The 25,155-nt window shown below is 40.2% G+C and overlaps 1 protein-coding gene across 2 annotated transcripts in view; it reads right to left on the bottom strand.

Moving 5' to 3' along the window:
• The window catches only part of LOC127372859 (rho GTPase-activating protein 23), a 72,834-nt gene that overhangs the window by 33,781 nt on the left and 13,898 nt on the right, over positions 1–25,155 (bottom strand). Inside the window, exon 1 of one of the 2 annotated variants that reach the window (XM_051416729.1) lies at positions 16,650–16,830. The exons of the other annotated variant lie outside the window; for it this stretch is intronic. Coding sequence (XP_051272689.1) covers positions 16,650–16,703 — 54 coding nt within the window. The 5' untranslated portion in view covers positions 16,704–16,830. Of the gene's footprint in view, positions 1–16,649; positions 16,831–25,155 lie in introns of those variants that run through there. 2 annotated transcript variants of the gene reach the window in all.

Genomic DNA, 25,155 nt, shown 5'->3' with positions numbered 1-25,155 from the left:
AGCTTTGTCTGAGGGGAGGCCCACAGTGTCAGACTGGGAAAACCCCTGCCTTACATTACTGTCTGGAATATTTTTAGGTGAGATTCCAAGAAAAAAAAGGAGTGATGGATAAAGACTCAAATTAATATCTAAACTTAAAGGAGACATATTGTGCTTATTTCTGTGCTCATACTTTTGTTTTCTGGGTCTACTAGAATAGGTTTACATGTTTTAAAAAACACATTTTCCATATACTTTTTCCCATACTGCCATATCTTCTGATATAGTCTGCCCTTGGTTGATTTATTTCACAGTTTCGATCTGGTAGGCCACCTAAATACCCAAATGTATGTGTACAAACCCTAAAAAAGTGCATTATGTATAACATGTCAACATAATGGACCCTTTGCCAGAAGCAGGTTTAAATGCATTGGGAATATGAGTTCCCTGACAGCTATTTATATATAGTTTTAAAGTACCTTACTTTAACCTACAAACTCATTGAACTCCTTGCATGCTAGGCTTTTTGTTAGTCTAAGTTCACTTTCAAATATTTCCTATCACAATATGCATTTTTCACTAATTTCCAATCTATTGTCATCTATTATATCTACTGTTAGAATATTCTGTCTCAACTAATAAATTAATTGGCAACTATTTTGATGATGAAAAAATGTCCAAATTCTCTGATTTCGGCTTCTCAGATGTCAATAGCTTCTATCTTTAGTCCTCTATGAAAGTAAACTGAATAGCTTTGAGTTGTGGACAAAACAAGACATCTGAGGACATCACCTTGGGCTTTGAGAAACACAGATCAACATTTTATAGCCAAATAATGATCAACAGATTAATCGGCCCTAGAACGCTATTCCCCATTGTGAGAGAGTTTAATGTGTCATTTTTCATAACACTAGGTTTTCACCTAGCAGCATTAATGACAAGAGTTTATATTCTGAAGAATACTGAAGACACACACACACACACACACACATACACACACAAAGCACAGACACAGGGAGAAAACAAAGAGCGTGTCACTGATTCTTCTTTATAGCCACAAGAGGGCAGCATTGCATCACAAAGCACTATTGGGGCATTCAAAATACTCCATTTCACACACTGAATCATTACAGAACACTGAAAAGAATCATGCCGTTAAGTCTATTAAACTGTATACTGGACTCTATACAAGCTTATTTTGTCATGGTACGTTATGTGTAGAGGTCTCTGACAGCTTTACATTTTATTTTGAAAAGACCTCCTCTCATTCAGATACAGCCACAAATTGAGGTCACTGAAGTAAAGCCCTAGTCTTGTTACCATTGATAAAACCATACATTCAGCTGCTGCAGTCATATATATGGGTCTCATATAGTAAGGTGAAAGAGACAGTCTGCTGAACATCTTTCTGATGTCTGTCACATCTAATAAGAGCGTTGGCTGAACTGACCTGTAAGTAAGAAATGTATATAGCGCACTGACCGAAATACGCTAACATGAGTTAGGATGGGATCACATTGGAGGCATGAATGAGTATAAAAGGAGGACACAAGCACTCGTAATATGTCTCTGATGGGATGAATTCAGGAAAGAGTCACTAATTGACCTATTTTTAGTCGCCTGTGAAAATTGTTCTGAGCTAAAAATAACTGCAAACTCATTTTTTCACATATGAGAATTGTTTTTACTTGAGACACAAGGGTTTTTTTATGCCTTTATTTGATAAGACAGAAAGCCGCTGCTCAGTGACAGATGCTAAGTGCACACGTGCAAATATATCATCAATCGCTGGTTGGAAAACTAACAACATATTGCTATATATGAATGGTTTTAATTTACCCGACACCAATCCAACCCAGTCACAATGATGTTCACTGACTTACTATACTCTGAACAAATCAAAAACTCACTCCAGTTTGGTGGAGCCAACATGAGCAGTAGTCAGTGACACCAGTCTGGGACGTTCTGTAACCACAGACCTCAAAGATTCATTATTGTTGTGCCCCAAGAGCAGAGCTGTTCTGAGATCAGCTTGGTCAAGTTAGCCGGCAGCAGACACTGTATCTTTACTGTGGACTAGTGCTGACCACAGACCAGCTCAGGCAGATGTATAAGACCATTGTTTCCCTTTAGACAGTGGCTCTGTGTATCTGAGGAGGCGCTGGGACCAAACAGTTTGGGTGTTTGTGTTTCAAAGAACGCAGCACTACAAGAAAGGAAGGAAACAGCAGCAGAGGATACCACACACTGACAACAAGGACTCAGAAGCATTATTGTTCTATACCATAAACTAGTCTGACTTACTGTGAGGTCCTGTGTTTCTGACCAAAAACAAGCACTTTTGTGGATAAAGCCTGTAAAAGTCAGTCCTAAAGTTTTATCCCTTGATTATCGTGTCTCGCCCCTCTCCGTGATAGCAAGCTTTTCACCCCACTGTGGCCGATCTGCAAAGGTAACATTTTTGCTTCCGACACATTTGGATGACACATTGTGACATTACATGAACTAGTTTGTTTCAAGCATAACTCTGCCCTTCAGGACTAATCTGAAATTGCCAGGAAAAATTAATTTCCCCTGCTCCCCCATCACTTAACGTACTACAAGGAGTTTTTAACCGGTTACGAGAGGCAATTTAATACTGATGCCTCTGTGACCTACATAAACAAACAAGACCATCAGAGAGAAGATTGGTTTCTATATTATTACTTTTAATGGCTAAGATGAAAGTTCTTTGTCAGTGAAACAGAAAGGTCCCTGAAGAAGATTCTGAAAAAACATCAACTGTCTGTAAACACAAGACCATATCCACTGGGAAGAGGTCAAAGGTCAGGACAAGGAGTCAGTGGACGGCTGGATAAAGATTGAGGACATACCACCTGCCCACACATATGACTGAAGTTCTATACCAGTGTTTGGGATATGGCTTTTTCAAAGACCAATGCCGAAGCCAGGCCAAAGATGGCTGTTATCGAATGCCGATATTAAAACAAAGAAAAGTCATGTATAATTCCATGCACAATACAATCTATTAATATACATGGTTATCTTCGACAGTGACAGGTTGGAGATGGAATTTTTCTTACTTAATGAACAGAAAATTAAACTAGAATGTGACTGGTATTTAAGGGAGAGCGGGGTACAGTCTGTCAAAAGAGACGTCATTCAACTGCATTATTATAACAGGACTATACACACATACACAAAGCTATATAATGCTGGCCAGAACAGTTCTAGATTAGACATTTACAAAACACGACCGTGACCGAGGACATTTCGGCAAACATTTACAGCAGGATGCTTGACAGTTATAGTACAGGGCTGGAAACTTGTGGCCTTGAATGCAGGTATCGACCAATGCCAATTATCTGAAAATGCCAGATAATGGGACAGATTAATCAACTTACTGATTACTCGATCCATTACAGTGGGTACGGAAAGTATTCAGACCCCTTTAAATTTTTCACTCTTTGTTTCATCGCAGCCATTTGCTAAAATCAAAAAAGTTTATTTCTCATTAATGTACACTCAGCACCCCATCTTGACAGAAAAAAACAGAAATGTAGACATTTTTGCAAAATTATTATAAAAGAAAAACTGAAATATCACATGATCATAAGTATTCAGACCCTTTGCTCAGTATTGAGTAGAAGCACCCTTTTGAGCTACTACAGCCATGAGTCTTCTTGGGAATGATGCAACAAGTTTTTCACACCTGGATTTGGGGATCCTCTGCCATTCTTCCTTGCAGATCCTCTCCAGTTCTGTCAGGTTGGATGGTGAATGTTGGTGGACAGCCATTTTCAGATCTCTCCAGAGATGCTCAATTGGGTTTAGGTCAGGGCTCTGGCTGGGCCAGTCAAGAATGGTCACAGAGTTGTTCCGAAGCCACTCCTTTGTTATTTTAGCTGTGTGCTTAGGGTTATTGTCTTGTTGGAAGGTGAACCTTCGGCCCAGTCTGAGGTCCTGAGCACTCTGGAAGAGGTTTTCTTCCAGGATATCTCTGTACTTGGCCGCATTCATCTTTCCTTCAATTGCAACCAGTCGTCCTGTCCCTGCAGCTGAAAAACATCCCCATAGCCTGATGCTGCCACCACCATGTTTCACTGTTGGGATTGTATTGGGCAGGTGATGAGCAGTGCCTGGTTTTCTCCACACATACCGCTTAGAATTAACACCAAAAAGTTCAATCTTGGTCTCATCAGACCAGAGAATCTTATTTCTCATAGTCTGGGAGTCCTTCATGTGTTTTTTGGCAAACTCTATGCGGGCTTTCATATGTCTTGCACTGAGGAGAGGCTTCCGTTGGGCCACTCTGCCATAAAGCCCCGACTGGTGCAGGGCTGCAGTGATAGTTGACTTTGTGGAACTTTCTCCCATCTCCCTACTGCATCTCTGGAGCTCAGCCACAGTGATCTTTGGGTTCTTCTTTACCTCTCTCACCAAGGCTCTTCTCCCACGATTGCTCAGTTTGGCTGGACGGCCAGGTCTAGGAAGAGTTCTGGTCATCCCAAACTTCTTCCATTTAAGGATTATGGAGGCCACTGTGCTCTTAGGAACCTTGAGTGCTGCAGAAATTCTTTTGTAACCTTGGCCAGATCTGTGCCTTGCCACAATTCTGTCTCTGAGCTCCTTGGGCAGTTCCTTCGACCTCATGATTCTCATTTGCTCTGACATGCACTGTGAGCTGTAAGGTCTTATATAGACAGGTGTGTGCCTTTCCTAATCAAGTCCAATCAGTTTAATTAAACACAGCTAGACTCCAATGAAGGAGCAGGACCATCTCAAGGAGGATCAGAAGAAATGGACAGCATGTGAGTTAAATATGAGTGTCACAGCAAAGGGTCTGAATACTTATGACCATGTGATATTTCAGTTTTTCTTTTTTAATAAATTTGCAAAAATTTCTACATTTCTGTTTTTTTCTGTCAAGATGGGGTGCTGAGTGTACATTAATGAGAAATAAAATGAACTTTTTTGATTTTAGCAAATGGCTGCAATGAAACAAAGAGTGAAAAATTTAAAGGGGTCTGAATACTTTCCGTACCCACTGTATATCTTACACTTGGGAGTTAAAAGCTTAGATTACTTTATTTTGTGAAAGTGAAATTGTTCTGCCCCACTCTCTTTCAAAATGAGCCTGTTATGGCCAAATTCGCTTTGACAGAAAGATGTAGCCACTTCCCTTCCTTTGTTTTGAATCTGGTTAGCTGCTTTAGCCGTTCTGCCTTCCACTGACCTGGCAAGTTTGACAAGCACTCAGTCTATTTTGGGATCGGTGTTTTGCTCAGAAACATGTGGAAATGATGAAATCAGTGGTTAGCAGACGGAGCTCTTGCCTTTGATGTTGTCTGTCCTTAAAGCGAACGCCTTCAAGGGTTCCACAGATGCACTGATTTTAGTTTTATCACAGTGTTTTACTCTGGAGAGCAGATTTGTGAACATTTCACAACGGTAGCTATCCTATTTTTACACTGGTAAAAGAGAATTATTGTGTGTATTGTGTGAAGCGAAGATATTTGGGCTTCATTCCAATTCTTTGTTCATAGCCTGGTTCACTCTCCAATAGTATTTTATTATTTTTAAGTACATTGCTTTGTATGTGAAATGGACAACTTCCTTCACTTAAGTGTTGATTACGGTATAATTTTCTACTCTAGTATTATAATGAAAAGATGACCTAAATCAGACGTAAACAAAATCTGTATGTTGTCTCATCCGTATCATCACAATATGTTTGTGAGGATTATTGTATAGTATGATCCCAGGGGAAAAAATGTTTCCTCCAACCATACTGCTTTTTCATTTTCACTTTTTAAATTACTGACCAAGGAAACAATTATGTCAAAGTGTTCACATGTAACCTACGTCATATCACAAATTCACTACTTCTTTTCATGGTCGTTTTGCTGAGTCTTAGCTGTGACTGTTCCAACCACTAGGCCTGAAGCCAGTTTGACACCTTTGGCCCAATTCCACCACAAGAAAGCCAATCAGAGCAGCAAACAGCAGATGAGCCACTGCAGCTGAAGAGCGGTCAGTGGCTGTAACTCTGTCTTCTCCTACTTTTTAATTATCACAGTTTATATTTCTTAGATATTCTTAGATTAAAATATGCTTACTTTTAACTTTTGACAAATATTGTGATATGATTCATGTTTACGATCACTTTTGCATCAAAAAAAAAAATAAATCACCTTTTTGTACATTTGAGATAATACAGCCGTTAAACTAGGAACGCTTCGTCAGTTTCAGAGCAGTGACGTGTAAAAACACACATAGCAGTATGCGTGTGCTTTAAACCCTGCCCCAGACAGCAAAGGACAGAAGCAGCACACCCGTAAATGACCCCAAAACACCAGTGCAGGGGACAGCCTTCCAAGATTTACTCGCCTCGTGGAAACTCGACGCACATTTGGTGTTTGGTGGGTGTTCATTTCGGACCCTGCGTGCAGCCACATAGAGTCAACACAAGACAATAACTGCCCAGTCAAAGCTCAGTAAACACAATTAATGCAAACACACCTGCACCATTGACACTCGTAAGAGCCGAGCCTCTCTGTATCTGTATGTGTTAATGCATCATGAGACAGTCAGTGAGGTCTCAGGGCTTCACTGTGGTACCTGATCCCAACAGCACAGGGCAGCAGCTGGATGCCCAGATGGAGCCAGGTCCTCCCCCGTCAGAGAGATCCAGCTGGATCCTTCTGAACTGGCAGGGTAAAGGGGGGGCATGTGTACAGCCACACACACACACTAGATAGACTGCACCTGATCCCTCATAGCCCTCTTCCCACTTTTTGCTGCTTTTATCTGTTTTATCGATCTCTTTCTGACAGAAGTTTCTCTGTTGCACTTTTCCCTCCTTTCACTTCTCTTTTTTCTCATCTGTTTTTGCTCTTTCTCTCAGACACACACATCATTCCGTTGCTGCAGTGTAATCACCAACACTCTTTCATTGACACATTCCTGAGCAGCCCACCTGTCGGAAGAAGAATGGTCCAGTGTGTGCATAGTAACTCTCTCTCTCTCTCTCTCTCTCTCGCTCTCTCACACACACACACACACACACACACACACACACACACACACACACACACACACACACACACACACCTTTCCTCCATGGGTTTAGGTGGGAACCATCAGCATTAAACAAGGCCATACTGGCATCCTGTCCAACCTTTCAACCTTGACCCACGCAGCATCTACCCACATCATTCCTCTCTTTCTTTCTCTCTCTCTCTCTCTCTCTCTCACACACACACACACACACACACACACACACACACACACACACACACACACCCACACACACACACACACACACAGAGCCTAACAGAGCTCCATTGTCACATATTTCACAGCAAGTCTCAGCCCATCCACCCCCCACCCCACGCACATACACACCCTACACATTGAACACCCCCCTATGCCATACAGTAGAGAGACGAGCCCTTGAAGTCCGGAAAAAGCACACAACACAACAAACACTGTTCCCCATCAGCATCACTCCTGACCAGCCCCTCCCCCGATGTACACACACACACACACACACTAATGTGAGGGGGGGTTAGTGCTCGTTTGTACAAGGACGTTTAATCATTGCAATTGGGGAAGTCACTTTGTGACATTGCTTTTTCAGATTTCGATAAATTTCGTCTCTACTGAAAGAACTGAACTTTTCCCATTAGCAGATACAGAGAACCAATGCAGTCCGTCATCTGCCTGATTATTCCGTCTGAACTGTGAACCTCGTGGCAAAATGATAGGGAACTTTGTATTTAATGGGAAACTGTCTTAAGTCTTAAGCTGGACAATGCATCCTTCCATTCAGTAATACCAATGCTGTACAGGATCCCAACATATACACATATACTCACTTAGGCTATGTTCACAATGTCAGATTGCAGTGTGACCCGCATGACTAATGTCAATCAAGAGTGACGTAAAAGTCACGTGAATTGAAAAAAAAATAATAATAATCGGACCTGAAGCTGATTTGGATCACATCTGAAAATGTCCCACATCACAATAGAATATATCAAATTCACATGATTTGTGCTGTTCACAATGTCACAGAAAAACAGATCTAAATCAAATATAAGCAAAGAAATCTGATTTGGGCCACTTTGGTCTGCACTGTGAACGAACATGGCTGCTCCACAGAAAGGCCCATACAACTGTAGCCCAATAAATGATTGACATAATGTTAGTATTTCTCAGCATTTTCATGGGGGCAGGATAGTTCATTTTGTTGGGAAACAGCAGTACATAGGATGTAGACAGAAAAGCAAAGAGATCCAGGGATGGTGTGAAAACCAGAGTTGAGTGTGGCTGACAATTATTTTCATTATACTGTAAATGAATCCATTAATCATCTTCTTGATGAATCAGTTAGTCATTTGCAGAGGTGGGTAGTCCAGTGGACTTAGAGTTGCAACAATTAGTTGATGAATCAATTATTAGTCAACTATCAAATTAATCGCCAACTATTTTGATAATGGATTCATTGTTTTGAGCCACTTTTCAAGAAGAAATGTCCAAATTCTCTGATTTCAGTGTGTCCAATGTAAATAATTTCTGCTTTCTTGAATATCTTTGGATTGTGGACACAAGACATTTGGGGACGTATCCTTGGGCTTTGGGAAACACTGATCCACATTTTTTACCATTTCCTGACATTTTATGGCCCAAACAACTAATTGATTGAGAAAATAATTGACAACAATAAAAAATAATCAGTTAGTTGTAGCCCTATCTATATACCATATACCATCTATGTCCACTATAAGCTAGAATGATCAGAATTGAAAACTACAGAGCACCTTCACAATGTCCACCCCAAAAATAAACTAACACACTGATGTGTCAGTACACCTGAGGCCAGGGTATCAAACGCACCAAATTTATTCAGCAACCCAGTGAATGATAAAACAAGCTCTGTTTGACTCAGAGCGTATATGCAGCAGAGAAAGAGAGAGAGGGACAAGCCAATTTAATGATGCTGACAAGCTTACACATGTGCCCAAAGCTACAGCTTTAACAGTACACAAGACTGTGTATGGTCAACATGCTCCTGAGGACGTGACTGAAGACTGTCTGCGCTGTCCTTGAAGGATAAGGCTGATGATATGTTATATTTTTCATTTTTGTCTGATGGAACAGACCCAAAAGCAAAGCATGATATTTCTTATTCTTCTGTGCCAGTTCAGTTCACTTTGACTCAATTCCACATATGCTGTGAAAATAGTCCCCAACAAAAGCACAAGTTCCTCCTGTTCGAGTAACATTTGCTAAAAACTACAGTGACTAGTGAGGTGTTTTTAAAGTGAGGTGTTTTTAAAGACTTACATCTTCAGTAGGAACCAATGGACTTGGGGCTGACAGCCACAGGCAGGGTGGAGATGTCACAAGTATTAAAAGACGGACTGATACATGGTTTAGATTTATTGAATAATTTAGCAGAAAAAATATAGAATAGCGCTGTAAGGCCATTCAGGGTCATTAAGAGATGCCAGTTATACATTAATCTCAGAAACAGCAACAACAAAGCTGACACCACTCTGTCCGTACAGAAGTATATTGATCACAGTTACTGTTTTTTTAATTATGCTTAGTCAGCATCAGTCCTAATGTAACTGTTGAAATAAAATAAATAATCTCTTCTGTCTTTTCCATTAGAATAACCAGTGCAAGTGCACTTTAGGACTTTTACAGAGCTAATTATGTTCCATGTATTAGTGGTCGATATCCTTTAAAATGTGATTGGAATTGTCTGAGTTAGAGATTGTGTCCACCAAACTCGTTTTTAGTGCTGAGAGCGCTCAAAAACTCATTTTCCAAGCGCCCAGCGGTGTTAAAACAGATTTCAACTTGGAGCGCTCTGAGCGCTGCGCTAAAAAAAACGTCTGCATCTTTTTACCGCTGAAGGCGCTTAGCGCTCTGAACGCTGAAGCTCATAGGATTTGTATTCAAAATAGGCGCTGCTAGCACTAAAAACGTGTTTGGTGGACACAGACCATTATCAGTCTTTTCGAAACCAAACCATTTCCATGCCAGAGAGGTAGACCCACGTCTAGGCACTAAATCATCTGAAGTACCGGTAGCTTCAGGGACTGGAGGTGCTTGCATTTTCTCTCTACCATCACAGCGTGCTGCTAAACTGTTGCAAGGAGGATGCTAGCGAGAGGTCACGTGATCACGTCGGCCCACTAGTCGTGTGACTGAATCCTGCCATGCTGTAGAGAGCGTTGCTGCACCGTGTATTCAGTGGATGTGAGGAGTTTCCGCGTGCGTTTCAATATTTTTGGCGAAGTAATTTAAATACTCGATAATGGAAATTTGGACATCGTCAAAACAACAATGACGATATTATCGCAAACGATATATATCGCCCACCTCTACCATGTATCATAAGTGCTTGTACAGATTTTTTTTCTCTCCATTGTTGCTGTTGGGTAAGTGACCTTAAGGCAATCAGGACAGGCCAATGTTATTGATACATGGTGAGAACAGTTGACCAGGCTCTACAGAAAAAGGGTAGAAAAAGCAAGAAAGAGTCCACAAGCCTCCCAGTGTGCTCTATCAATACTTCATGCATTAATAAAAGGAGTCTTTACAGAGCAAACAGACCTATTCTGAAATCCAGCGCTTGCTGTGGAAGAGACATGCTGCTGTTTTACTCATGTGAGCACGAGAAGTGAAACCAGCACAAACTAATTACCCCTTACTGCCCAAGCTAAGGGCAGAATTAGGCAGCCTGATACAGGACATATAAGGCAAGAGGAGCCTGCTCCACTAAACACACAGAATCTGTTGGGGGGGCCTCAGATAACCCAGACATTTGGAAGAAGTGGCAAAGCAGCAGGACTGTGTGTGATGGGGAACTTGTTTATACTGAAACTAGGGCTGTAACTAACAATTCTTTAGATTCATTTGTCAATTCAATTCAATTTTATTTGTATAGCATCAATTCATAACAGAAGTTATCTCAGGACACTTTTCAAATAGAGCAGGTCTAGACCGAACTCCTTATAAAACAAAAAAAAAAAAGAGAGAGAGGCAATCATTTTCTCAATTAATTGATTAGTTGTATGGTCAGAAAATTGTGAAAAATGTTGATCAGTGTTTCCCAAAGATCAAGGGGACTTACTCAAATGTCTTGTTTTGTCTACAACTCAAAGATATTCAGTCATAGAGGACTAAATAAAGCAGAAAATATTCACAGTTTTTCGCACAAAATTACTCAAAATGATTAATAAATTACCAAAATAGTTGGCACATCAGTCTGTTTTTAATAAATAACAGTTGGTTAGTTATGGTTCTAACTGTAAATTGACCAATCGACAGAGAATTAATTGGAAACTATTATTATTTATAAATTATTAAAGTAACTTAAGTAAAATGTTGAACATTGTATGGTTCCAGCTTCTGAAATGGGATGATTTACAGCTTTTCTTTGTCCAAGGTCATAATAAAGTGAATTTCTTTGGGCTTTGGACTGATGGCGGCAAAAATAAGGAATATGCCAACTTCAGCTCTGGGAAGTTATACAACTTGGGCTTTGGGAAACACTGATCAATATTTTTCACAATTTTCTGACATTGTATGGACCAAACAGTCCATTAATTAAGAATGCAATTGACAGATTAATCTATATGAAAGTAATTGTAATTTGGAGCCCTAGTAATGGTAAATGGACCTGTACTTGCATAGCACCTTTCTAGTATTCCGACCATTCAAAGCGCTGTTACACTATGTGCCACATTCACCCTTTCACATTCAGTCAGCGATGGCAAAGTCCATCAAACAGAAACTAACTCATTCATACACATTCACACAGCATCGGGAGCAATTCGAGGTTCAGTATCTTGCTCAAGGATACTTTGACATGTGGTGGGAGGGAACCGGGGATTGAACCAATAACCTTCCGATTAGTTGACGACCCGCTCACGTGCATTGACCAGCCTGTACAGAGACCTCTCCTTAAACCTGTGGTCACTGATCATATCTGGCAACCCCAGTTATAGTTACAGATGCTGCACACTGGGCGGATGGACAGTGCGGTCACTTTTTAACTACTTTCATTCAGACATGCAGAAAAATAAAATATTCAAACTTTATTGATCCGTCTGAATAAAAAATGACAGTCTATAAGCACAAAAGTGCATTTGAAGTAGATTGCCCTTTTTATTGCATGCTCAGTAAACCACTTGTCGGATGATCACCAGCATCAGTAAAGCAGTGTGTGGAAGTATTCTGTGTTCCAGACGGCAAAATGACAGACAAAGATGAGGCAGTTTGCTGACTTTGCGAAAAAGAATCAGCCTTACTCTGCAACCACAAAAAACCCGCGGAGAAACATCAACTGTACAACTGCGTCTGACAGTCACTCGGACTGCCCACTTAGAACCACACTCAATCTCAGGAGCCTGGCCAGAAGCTTGTAAAAAGGCCATTACTGATAAGACAGCAAGATTTATATGAAGGATATATGCAGCCCACTGGCATTGTCCCAGAAGGGGAGTTTTCAGGGTAATGACTGGAGCCACCACATAAATTCACACCACAATGTCAGACACAGAGAAGCTGACATGGAAAAATATATACAACATTGAAGGGTAAGAGGTCTCTCTCTCTACTCTATTGTTTGTCTCCTCCTAAACGCCCTTGAAAATTGATAAATGATTATATATATATATATATATATGGATACTTGTTTAAGCTGCGTACTCGCTGTGTATTTTTGAACTTTGGACAGAGTTAAGCAAACTTGTCTTTATGCTAAGCTAGGCTAACCATACCCAGACTCCAGCTTTGAACAACATTGATCTTCTCATCTCACTCTTAGCAGGAAATAATCAAAGAATCCTATTTTCCGAGCAGTGTGTATGATTTAGTGTCATCTAGCCATGAAATTGCAGCTTGCAACCAACCGAAATTGCTTGCCTTCGAAGTGAATACGCCAGTGTTTCTTAAACTTTTCACTCTGCATACATCAAACAGTAAAGCACAGTGCAGGCCGACCCAGCTACGGACCGTTCACACAGGAGGCATGTTCATTCCTAATAAGAAGACTATTTATTGTTGACTGTTGTTGAATCCTGAGTGGAACCGGTTCAAGAACCAGAGCTAATTTGGTGGAAAAGGGGTCCTACCCGGTCTACACTTCTCTTCCCAGTAGTTCCTGTTTGGAACCACAATTTTACCTCTGCTGACTATCTTACTATCACATTTGAGCTTGTAACTAATGGGGCTATCCATTTGTCTCGTAAATCCCGCCCGAGTTGGAAAGTGTAAAGCTTGCAGCTATCTCGTGACATTTCACCGAGACACACCCCCTTTTGGTCGTAATATCCACCGTCCCACTCGGGGCTCCTCAGCGTACACCGAGCTAAACGAGGGTGAACATACGACTCGAAAAACAAAGATGGCTGTGCCCATATTTCATATAAGTTGAGATGTATTTTCTTTGTATTTGTACTATGTTGGTCGGTTAAATGTCGATTTTAAATGCTCTTACACACTTGTTTACATTGCTGCTTTAGTCCGGTCACCAATTTATGCATTGCACGGTGTTGCTGTGCGTGTAATGGTAAATGGTAAATGGACCTGTACTTGTATAGCGCCTTTCTAGTCTTCCGACCACTCAAAGCGCTTTTACACTAGGTGCCACATTCACCCTTTCACACACATTCACTCAGTGATGGCAAAGTCCATCGAACAGAAACATTCATACACACTCACACACCGATGCACGGCATCGGGAGCAATTCGGGGTTCAGTATCTTGCTCAAAGATACTTCGACATGTGGCACCAGGAGCGGGGGATCGAACCCACAACCTTCCGATTGAGGAACGACCTGCTCTGCCTCTGAGCCACAGCCGCCCTTACAGCTGTAATACAATGTAAAGTTTTGTTTTCGAGCTGGTTTGCTAAATAGGCTAATGTAGCTAACAATAACACTAGACTGCCACTGCCCCTGGTGGCTCGAGACAAACACTACAGCACTTGTTGAAATTGAAATAGGTGAAAATGGCAAAATATTATTGAAATGTAAGACTTGCAATAACAGAATTACTTGAGATCGTAGTGTTTCTGTAGAAAAACATTATTATTTCACATTGAGCTTGTTTAGATGAGCCACAAACAATAACAAGACAGCTGCTGCACTGGTGACGTCCATGTTCTTTCCGACTCGTAATACCCAAAGACAAATGGAACGCTATAAGTGGTACAAACGTCACGTTCATGCGTCAGAGCAACTCGGGTGGGGGATTTACGAGACAAATGGACAGCCCCATAATCATTCATGTATGCACGTGCTACATGCATGAACATGACTACATAGCAGGCTGATATTTAAACAAAATATTACAGGAAAATCTAAACTTTAAGTTACGTTTCAGCAGCCTCATATTTTTGTATTTTCATTTCAATTATGTAGTATTTTGATAGTTTTATATGTTTTTTAATTAATTTATTTTATTTAAAAAAACATTTTAGATTCCTCGGTGTACCACTAAAGTAGGCTCTATAATTTGAGAACCAATGTTGTAAGAGAAACTACGGTGGCTGCAAAACACAAAAGGCCCTATCTAGAGCCAGTGTTTGGTTTGTCTGTTTTGAGCTACTGTGGAAACATGGTGGTTCAACATGGCCCCTGTAGAATCAAAGGATGTCTGAAAATAACTCTTCTGCAAGTAACCAGACATTTCTACAAATCATCACGAAAACTGCTACGGTTATAAATCAGCTGTAAGCTACCCCACTTCCTCCCTTTCTGTGACACTTATAGTGTTTAATCCTGTATAATCCTATATAACTTCACAGATTGTAACTTCACTTTGAAAATTCCACCACCGATGGCAGTTATCAGCAGTGTATGACCCATGACCCTGATGCTAACTAGGCCATGACACAATCCCACAGTAATAAGCTCTGAATAATATGAAAACCACACAGCGAGCGCAGAAAATAGCTCATATGCTCCGAGCAAGGAACAATGGGTTGTGTGACAGGAGTGATCAAAGTGATGACAGATGAGAGAAAACAATGTCAGAATCAAGATTAGTAACAGCCCTCATTAATATGTGCACTGTGAAGTTCAACGTCAGTGCTGCTGTGGTTGTTAAGAGAGGAGACATATTTGTGAAAAGTCATTTTTGAATGGATTCTTCTCCTCTGAGAGAAGACCAACGGCTACAATGTTCCTTCTGTCACTCCCTGTGCATATGTGGGCCGGCATATGGAAATACATGCATTCCAGCCCAATTTCTTATTGTCCCTCTGCCCACCCACCCGTACCTCATCTCTGCAATGGGGGGGGGGGTAACTGTCACAGCAAAAATATGTGCTGCATTCCCTGGAATCGTGGAGAAATTATTCAGTTATTTGCAGAATGTAACGTACGATCCGCTGCATTGAAGACATGACTCTGAATCTGGTGTTAGTTATTAGACAGATTTGTGTTGTTTCTGCAGTTGCCTCGCTCTGCTTTCAAACTAAACAGTGCACTTGAAGCCATCACTTATTCATAGATTAACATTGTGTGGTTGAACAGCCTGCAGCTTGCACTTTTGTTTCAAGCTGGGGGAATTTGACAAGTTGCATAAGACATGGACAAGTGCATGAGGACATCTCCAAAAAAAAACTCTAGAGAAGCTATGCCAGCAGTTAAAGTCCCCCTCCAGTCAAAAATCTGTGTGTCCTCCAGTCCCTCCACATGGTTGTTGGAGCTTCACTGTGCAAAGTGATGTCTGTGCAGAGTTTGACACTAGAATGTTTTTTTTTTTTACATTCATCTGCTAAAAGTGGAAAGTTTCTCTGTATGCAACTTGTACAGTGTGATCTACTGAGGCCTAGTATGGGAGTCTGGATAAAGAATATGGCCAAATGTATGTCCATGTAAAGAAATGACATACATTTAGATACATACTCAGACTCATGAGTGATGAATCAGGGTGACTTTTGGGGTGTACTGATACAAGGAGACCACTGGGATGAGTTATGACAAGTTTGTTCAAGCTACTGAAATACCTTTGGATCTTTTGCTGGCACTTTTTTTTATTTTTGCTAAATTTTCTTTTTCTTTAAAATATTCAGATTTTATTTTTTGCCTCCTGAAATGTTTTATTCCTGGTTCCGATAAAAGGCACTTTGTAACTTTGTTTTGAAAAACACTGTATAAATAAAGTTTATTATCATTTTTATTGTATTATGTGTCTGGAGGGGGTCTTTAAGTAGGAATACTGGTAGTGTGAAAACTAACACTTATACAATACAAACTGCAACACAAATAGAGGCTGTAAGGGTTAAATAAAAAAATAGAATAATTTAGTGTCCCTTTAAGTTCAGTAAAGGGTGTGTAACAGCATTTCAGGCTGCCTTTATATGGAGATGCCATATGCTAACGTTATATCACCACAAACATTCACTTATTACAGGTTCAAAGAGCATACACTTTAGCCAAAGTGAAGATTAGCACCTGGTATGTCTATATGGTTGCTGGCACTCGAGAAACAAATGCTATTTACAAGCAGAAACCCATTAGTGCAACAGAATAAAAACACAATGTAACGGAAAAAAACGGAAAACACTTTCAGTCATGACTTAAAAGACGAGAAAATCACTCATAAACATTGTAACGAAATATTCAGTTCTGACTTACTTCAGTGTCTGAGTGAGGTGGAATCCCAACAAGGCAAAAAGCAACTCCATTCATTGGTTTCTCAGCGTTTGTACACCGGAAAAAAAGAAACGTTTTACTCTTCTGTCAACATTGTGGACATTTCTCTCAAGTCCCGTCGTTGATAGCGGCTCCAGTGAGGACCGAACTGTCCGCCTCTCCCTCTCTGCACAACGTAAACAGCGCGCTGCCAGCCAGCAGCGTCAGGCGGCCATATTAAGGCACAGCAGTACCGGAAATCGGGTAGTCGGACTTCAAAATAAAGGCGTCAAAGTGCTCGCCTTTGGTTTGAATTTTTTTTGTAATGATTTCCATCATTACACTGTGATCAATGACCATGTCAAAACCCTTATCCTGACTGGGGTACCCGCAAACCCAGAGGTATACGTTTTGTCATATCACACAGGTACTTTTGTTCTATAATTCCAATTCTTCATGGCTTTGTCAATGTTTCCATACACCTACATCATCACTGTGCGAACTAACTCATCTTAACACTATAGCCGCCATTAACGAGATTTCCCGTCATTTAAGACGAAACGTTTCCCTGCCATTGACGAGATATGAATGATTGACTGAGGGAAGATGTCCTTACATCATTAGGAATGTTACACTTCCACTCAAACAGAATATTATTTTATTTATTTTATATAATAGTTGTTAGTTAGTAACAAAAATAGTCAAGTGCAGATACAAAATGAATAAACAAAGTTAGAATAAATTTTTTTTTTTAAATAAAAATTGAGGCCCTGTTCTGTCTTTTGATATATTCACTGTTCCCATATTCATTGAGCATAATATTCTGTGGGTCTTAGTGAATATGATCAAAAATGCTTGTGGTGGCTGGCAACTTATAAATAATACTTTGGCGGAGAAAGTTTTAATAAGACATGAGCCTGAAAACATGATTTGTGAAGCAATTCTGCCTATGCAGTTTTAAGTTCATGTTTGTCATAGGTCCAAACTCAAAGAGGTACTCCACCCTGAAACATGTTTTTTGAGCTGTAAACCTATCAAATGATATTACTGTACTGTGATGAAACACATTAATGCTGGTGTAAAACAATTTACATTATTACCAGATTTATGAAAATCTGCATTTCATGGGTTAAAAATGACTCCACATGTCCTCTGGTGTTTTAAATCACCCTGAACATTGTGAGTGCAATGCTGAGAAGCAGCTGTTAAGCTGGCAGGTGTAAGTTTAACATAAGACTGCAAGTTCATGTGGTCCGTCTACCCCTGCCTCCTGTTTCACTACAACACTGTAATGCGATGAGTTATAAGTTTATAGTAAGTTTTTTTTTTTTTCACAGTACAAATACAAATTACAAAATTAAGTCAGTCCCACCTAAAATTACTAAAGCTGACTTATCAAGAATGTTTTTTTAACTTACAAACTTTGGTTAATTTTACTTAAAAGTTTCAACGTAATCAGTTTCATAAATTTTTTTAGTTAAATTAACTTATCTGGTTTTACAGTGAATGCTTTGGAACTGGCTCCTTCATGTATTGCAACTCCCATTGTGACTGCAAAACTGAAATCTACTACTATTCAATATATGGCAATATATTGAATAGTAGTAGATTTCCTATTTTCAGGCAGCATGTGGTAATACTGGTAGGGACTATAACAATCTAAATTCTGTCTCCAGAGCTTGCATCCATATGTCAAGAGTTGTAAAAAGCTAGAAAGTGGACCTTGATTTTATATTACTTTGTCAAACTACTATTTACAAGGTTATGGATGAACTTCGCTCCAATCTAGAGCAAATACTAGAATATGAAGAAAATGAGTGGCATTGAATATTTTTTTACCCTCTTTCCACTCCTCAGGATGACTCTGCTTACTTCCTGCCTATTTGCTGTAGAAGCTACCACAATAACCTTTATGTAATATAAAAAATGTAGAAACAAGGTGAGTCATACCGAAAGGAAACTCTGCTCAGGAATATTTGCACTGTACAGCTCATGAGATGATTACATGGGAGGAAAGGACTGCAAGCAAGAGCCAATATTCCATATATTTATATGTGTCACCCTAACAGATGACAGGAACATTTTTGTGCTTGAGGCTACAAACATGTGAATTTAAGTCCAGATGTGCCCAGGCTGAAAGGAAAATTTGAATGTAGAGGGCTTATTACTACACATGAGGAAATAACCAATCATGGACAGATTGATACTTCAGTGCCTAACCTACTTTTTCACACACACACACACACACACACACACACACACACACACACACACACACACACACACACACACACACACACACACACACACACACACATACACACACACACACACTATAGGAGTTGACTTTCTCTGTCAGATGTCAATAATGTATATGGACAGCGTACATTGACTGTTAGAACATGCCTTCATATTCTATGGTCCATATAACTCCAAACTGATTTTAAGCCACTGCACACCCGTGATCCATCCACACAGTGCCACCTGATTGGACTTGTACATCACTTGTGTAGGTATAGAACCAATCCTGTAATTGTACTGCCATCAATTGTACTGCAAAATACATTTTGTAAGAAAAGGTTCTGAGGAAGCATATTTCTATTGGAACCACTGACAGTATATATAATGGACAGAGCTCGTGGGTCTATGAAGTGAAACCAACAGTGTCTGAAACCTGTATTCTATCTAATGGCCAGCAGGGGGAGCTCCATAAGTAAACAGTTTTCTAATGAGTTTCTGGTCTCAATCTCTAGTTTCAGTCTTCTTCCATACAGCATGATGTTCATTTAGTAACTGATGGTCCAATTTAGAGTAAAACAGACCATAAAGCAGGGTATGCTTTAGGGCGTAGCTACCCTGTGATTGACAGGTAACTCTCAGTGAGTCCGTCCAGCTCAACGCACCAAATTCAGATCAAACTGTCAAACTAGGCAGTGCTGATCAAATATGGATGCAGAATCTGTTACTGTGTTGACTATTTCTCACTTAAAATATCTTCGCAAAGATATTGTAGTGTACTGTTTATCGGAAATGTGTGACCAGGTGAGCAGCCATTGTTTCTTGCTACGGACAAGTCCAAAAATGACACTGTAGGAAAAGCAAATGAAATATGTTATCTGTGAACATTTTGCAGATATGTTTCCATTTGTTGTTACAAACTGGTACATAGAGATAGGATTGTATGGCCAGGTCCAGATTGGAGACTGAGTCATGCTGTCTAAACCTATAGGATGTCATTTTCATCAGTGTGCTACTCTGTTGACCTTTGCATTGGACTGTAAATAGAGTTTGGGTTGTTTGTTGTGTATCCTAACATTTTGTTTCACCTGGATGTATTTAACTACATGTCTTTTTATCAGGCTGTGTGCTGTGTTATGGAATTTAGTGGGAAGAATTGTCATTGTGTGTGTGTGTGTGTGTGTGTGTGTGTGTGTGTGTGAATATATGTACATGTTTGCGCATGCTCTTTCCTCTGTCCTGGGGGCACTGTCGGCCAACATCAGCACTGGGGCTGTATCTCTCGCTCCACTGACCATGAGCATGAGCATGCACACACACACACCCACACACACACACACACACACACACACACACACACAGGGTCATTATGTAATAGCAGGGCAAAGAATCATAGGGGAGAAAGACAAGAGATAGAGAGTGAGAGCGAGAGAGTGAGAGCGAGAGAGAGAGAGAGAGAGAGAGAGAGAGAGAGACCAGCAGAGAGTGAAGATGTACACCCTCTACTGGCCTTGCAATGCTCTCACAGACAAAGACAGACACACACAGCTACCAACGCTCATCATCCACTTGTTTCCTCGGCCCCTGACAGGCAGGGAACTACTAATGAAATTGCTTCCTGTGCTTCCCATAATGAAAACAGAAAAACACACACACACTTACAAATTCAAATTTCTTGTGGCTATCATCCCATCAATCTGATGTGGACGAACCATCCAGTGTATACTCGCTGACAGAAGATGGTGATGAACAGAATGAAGAAATGAGAACATTTGTGTCACCATTCCTGAAAAACAAGTCACTGCAGATTAGTTTTAATAATACATCTCTTTCCTGCTCTCTAACATCGCTTCTGACATGCGATCACACGTCATGGACCATGGGGGGCGGGAGGGGGGCGGTGGAGGTTAAATTCTGTTATATAAGCATTGGTCCAACTACTTACACCAGCCAACATCATCTGACATTGTGACGTCAGACTGGGATTTTGGATGCTTTTCCTGTTTGCCTTCGCATGGGTGAATTTTTGATCATGCTTAAAGCATCAGGAAATGACTTAAAGTTCTTCAAACCCCAATGTGATACTGGCTGCAGGAAGAACCTGAAAGTGTTGATAGACAGTGAGTCATAGGGGCTGCATAAGAAACCAGTATGGGGAGGAGTGTGACGGATGGTCAAAAGGTCCTGGTCCAGTATCAACTTGTACAGTGTGATGTAGAAACCTGAAGCCCCCAGTGCACATCCACTGAGAATGGACTTTACAGTGAAGGACGAGACATCTTGTGTCCAGCAGGAAAACTTTAGAAATTAACAATATTTGCATATTCAGAGATTCTGGAGTTTTTAATGAGGTAGAAGGAGTTTAATGTGGAAATTATACTCTTATTGTGCAGACAAAAAACATGTCAGACACACATTATTGTTGCAAATAAGGGCTTTAAATTGCACTTCCTGCTTAGTGCTGAACATGAACGAGGTGTATCACTAAGCAATTACCTCAGTAAATGCCAGGTAGCAGTACAACAAGTGATACTGTAGAGTAATGTTTGGATGTTTGGAGTGGGTCCATGTCATACAGCACGCCACAGTACAGATTACTGTTAACTGCAGAAGGTGGTGAAAGTGTTGACCTCAAGATATCTAAGTGAAAATGGGTTCTATGGGTATCCACTTTTTGCATGTGGTATAAATGTGTTATTTTCTCCTAGTGTATTTGAATATTTCTGCGTACTGGGGTCCATAAACAGTGTTGGAATTGCCTAAATTGGGAATGAATGGAAAGCTGAGACACATACTTCATGTCCCCTCTGCATCAGTGCCACACTTGTGCCACCCAGTCAAAAAATTCTAGACAACCCTGAAAGAACATAAGCTTGAGTAAATATATAGGGAATGTTAAGCCATAATAACACACAGTGTGTTTTGGCAAACTATGATTGTTTACATTGATTGTAAAACTATTACAGAGAGTATTATGTTTAGAATTAGTCTTTGATGGGATTTTTATTTTTGGCTTTCATTTCGAGCGATTCATTTTGTTAATGAAAACTATGACATGTATTTGTCACATACCTTTTTTGCTCAACTAATATGATTGACGAGCTAAAAATAGATTTTTGATGAAATGTATTAACCACTAAAATGTTACTGGTGGGCTATCAGATATTTAAAAAATGCACATTTTTAAATAAGTAAGGGACTCAACATGCAGACCAACAACAATTTTTTGCTTTTACTGTTAAATGCTAAAACCTAAAAAATGCAGAAACTTACTGAAGCATAAAAGACTGTAGACAAAACAATACCAAACCAGACATACAAACAAAGCAAAACACAATTGGAAAAAAATTATGATAATATAATAAATAACGGTTGTTTGTTTCCATTTCTTTCCATACACTAGACAGCACATATAGTGTACTTCTAACTTAAGGCACCAGTGCAGAACAGATATGAGATAATGTGAAAGCACATCTACAGTTCTTTATATACTGCCTTTGTTTGGGAATTCCTGCTCAGCTGGTCTCATGTTTGTCTTTTTTTTAGATTCAAACATCACCCCAAAATGTGGCTGGGGATTAATTAGAATTACTGCATCTGATCTTCCATCAGAGGAGATTAGCAGCAGTTATTGATGCCAAAACATCCCTAAACAAAGACTTTCCAAAAATGTTCCTAGAGCAAGAATCAGCGTCCAGGACCCGGCAGCACTCAGGTCTTGATCCTAACACCCCTGTGCTCCAATAAAAACAAGGCTGGTAAGGATTTAATCCAGATATTGTGTTGGAAAGTGATGATTGTCAGGGAGGAGGGTGACGTGTGTGTGTGTGTGTGTGTGTGTGTGTGTGTGTGTGTGTGTGTGTGTGTGTGTGTGTGTGTGTGTGTGTGTGTGTGTGCGCGCATGCATAAGGGGGGTGGTGCGTAGGCACTAATCTGGCCTTGTTCTAAAAAGAGTTTCATCCCCACTGCAGGGGGCCTAGGGAGACCCAGCATCTACATCCTCCCATCATCCACCATTCCCTGTCCTGGTGCACCCTATGACCTCCCCCATAACCCTCCCCCCTCAGTTAACCCTCTGTCCTTACTCACCATCTTCCCTATACCTCCTGCTACGGAGGCTTTGCAGTCATAAATCTCCCCGCAAACACATTCGGTGCTATCATGGAGACTGATGGAGAACTGGATGTGTGGAAACAATTACATGATTTAATACTAATGAGTACAGTGGAGTCTGATAAGTTTGGCTTCTGTGACATCATTTCAAGATGGTTACCCCCACTGCTACCACCCTATCACACACATTAACACCTGGCAACACATCTTAATAAAAGAAGTGAGTTAACATAAATTAATCCTCTAAAAAAGTCACTCATTCATATGAATTGAACTCAACTCAAAAATGAATTGTTGAAGCATCTCAGCAATTTTGAATGCACTTAAATGTGTGCAGTATTTTGTTCCACTGACTAATTTTGATTAGTTGACATTCTACCATTAATAAAAGTTTGGTTTTTCAGTTTTCTAATCATCATAAACCCAATTATGCATCCAAGTAATTCTTAATGATCATTATCACAGTGTGGAGCACTAGGACGAGTCAGAAGAACCTGATTTTTACAAATATGACCAAACTTTATTTTTTATAAAAAATTAAAAAACTTACTGCAGCTTTAATATGTGCTTTGATCCAGTGTATCAAGTGTGTCAAATTAATTTTAAACTTATTTTTGTGATTGTTTTGCATTTTTAAAAGAAAAACAATTAAGGCATTATTAAAATGAATCAAATCAAATCTTTTGATTTTGTCATAGCCACATGTCTCGAGAGTCTTCACAGCATTTTATTTGTTTCCACCTCTAACAGAAAAAATTCTGTGGGTGTGGCTTTTCCTTAACATACTAAATATAGTTGTTAGCCATTAGTGGGTATGGTACGGAAGATCCAAGCTGTAAAACCATTCAACATTATATCAACAAATGAAATTCTATGACTGAAATAAAAACACTATAAGTAACAGAAAAAAATAGGATCTAAATAATCTGTGGATATTGTTATTTTGGAATTAAAGTCTTAAATATACAAACATCTGTCTCTATTTTGTAGTTTTCTGCTATGTTGCAGTCTGGCATGGCAACAGAGAGACTGTGTGTGTGTGTGTGTGTGTGTGTGTGTGTGTGTGTGTGTGTGTGTGTGTGCGTGTGTGTGTGTGTGTGCGTGTGCGTGTGCATGTGTGTACATTGGGGGAGGGTGGGGGACACACCCATCTGTCTATTTACAGCAGCATGGGGAGATTTCGCTAAATATCTAATCCATCTAATCCTCACCACTGAAGCTATGGATAGAACATGTAGTGGCACCAACTGACAGCTAGAGGGCGAGCTAACTGTTTGCTGCTGATGGAAGGGAGGGACTTGTTTTTTCCTCACAAAGAAGGATGAATTAAAGTAAACATGGAAGGAAGAGTGTGTGTACAAGTGGTGGATGAACAGATAGTGCAAAGATATAACACAGTTTACATATACACACACACAGCTTCCTACGACTGTGAGGGCAAGTGACCTCTGCAGCATCAATGGTCCGGTTGTGTTGGAACTTTTCTGCAGGGATGTGCTGTCCTGGCCCAATCACATGTAAATTGCTGATTGAATTAGAGCTCTGTGACTTCAGAGAGAGGCTCTACTGTACTGAACTATCACCTCGCATCAGTATCACTTGCCCGCAGCCACAGCAGGACCCCACACTCTTACATCCCTGCACTCTACGCTGTTGGATGCCAATGACAAGTTTTCCAAAGTTCAATAAAGTTACTCGAGGAGACGATTTTTGTCCAAATACTCAACTAAATCATACAACACAACAGACACACCTGTCACTTCTTCAATTATGGGAAGTGACAAATAATATGTTCAGAGAGGAATCCAGACTGTCCTCCAGACAGCAGCTAGCAAGCATTCTGCCCAGCTCATCATACTGGAACTTTTGCCTCTCTTGTTTCTTTTAAAAAACAGCCAGGTTGCTAAAAATGAGAATGCTGTATAGAGTTTATAATGACATCCCCTCACAAGATCTTTGGCTATTCGAAGCTGTACTATGCTGTCTTTTAGCTCACTGTTTTGGTTTTCTGGCCCACAATGCTCACTGCTCTTATCATGTCCACTGTACACTTACTGGCCCAACACCAAACAGCAGAGAGACACAGGTAGAGACGAGCTGGTGAACAGAGACAGATATTCTTGGAAGGAGTTGGTGGACAAAATGGAAGTTCACCATA

This window comes from Dicentrarchus labrax, unplaced genomic scaffold, assembly GCF_905237075.1.
Source record: "Dicentrarchus labrax unplaced genomic scaffold, dlabrax2021, whole genome shotgun sequence".
Taxonomy (NCBI): Eukaryota; Metazoa; Chordata; class Actinopteri; family Moronidae; genus Dicentrarchus; species Dicentrarchus labrax.
The sequence above is the reverse complement of the archived record's forward strand: the minus strand, read 5'-3'. Positions and strand labels throughout refer to the sequence as shown.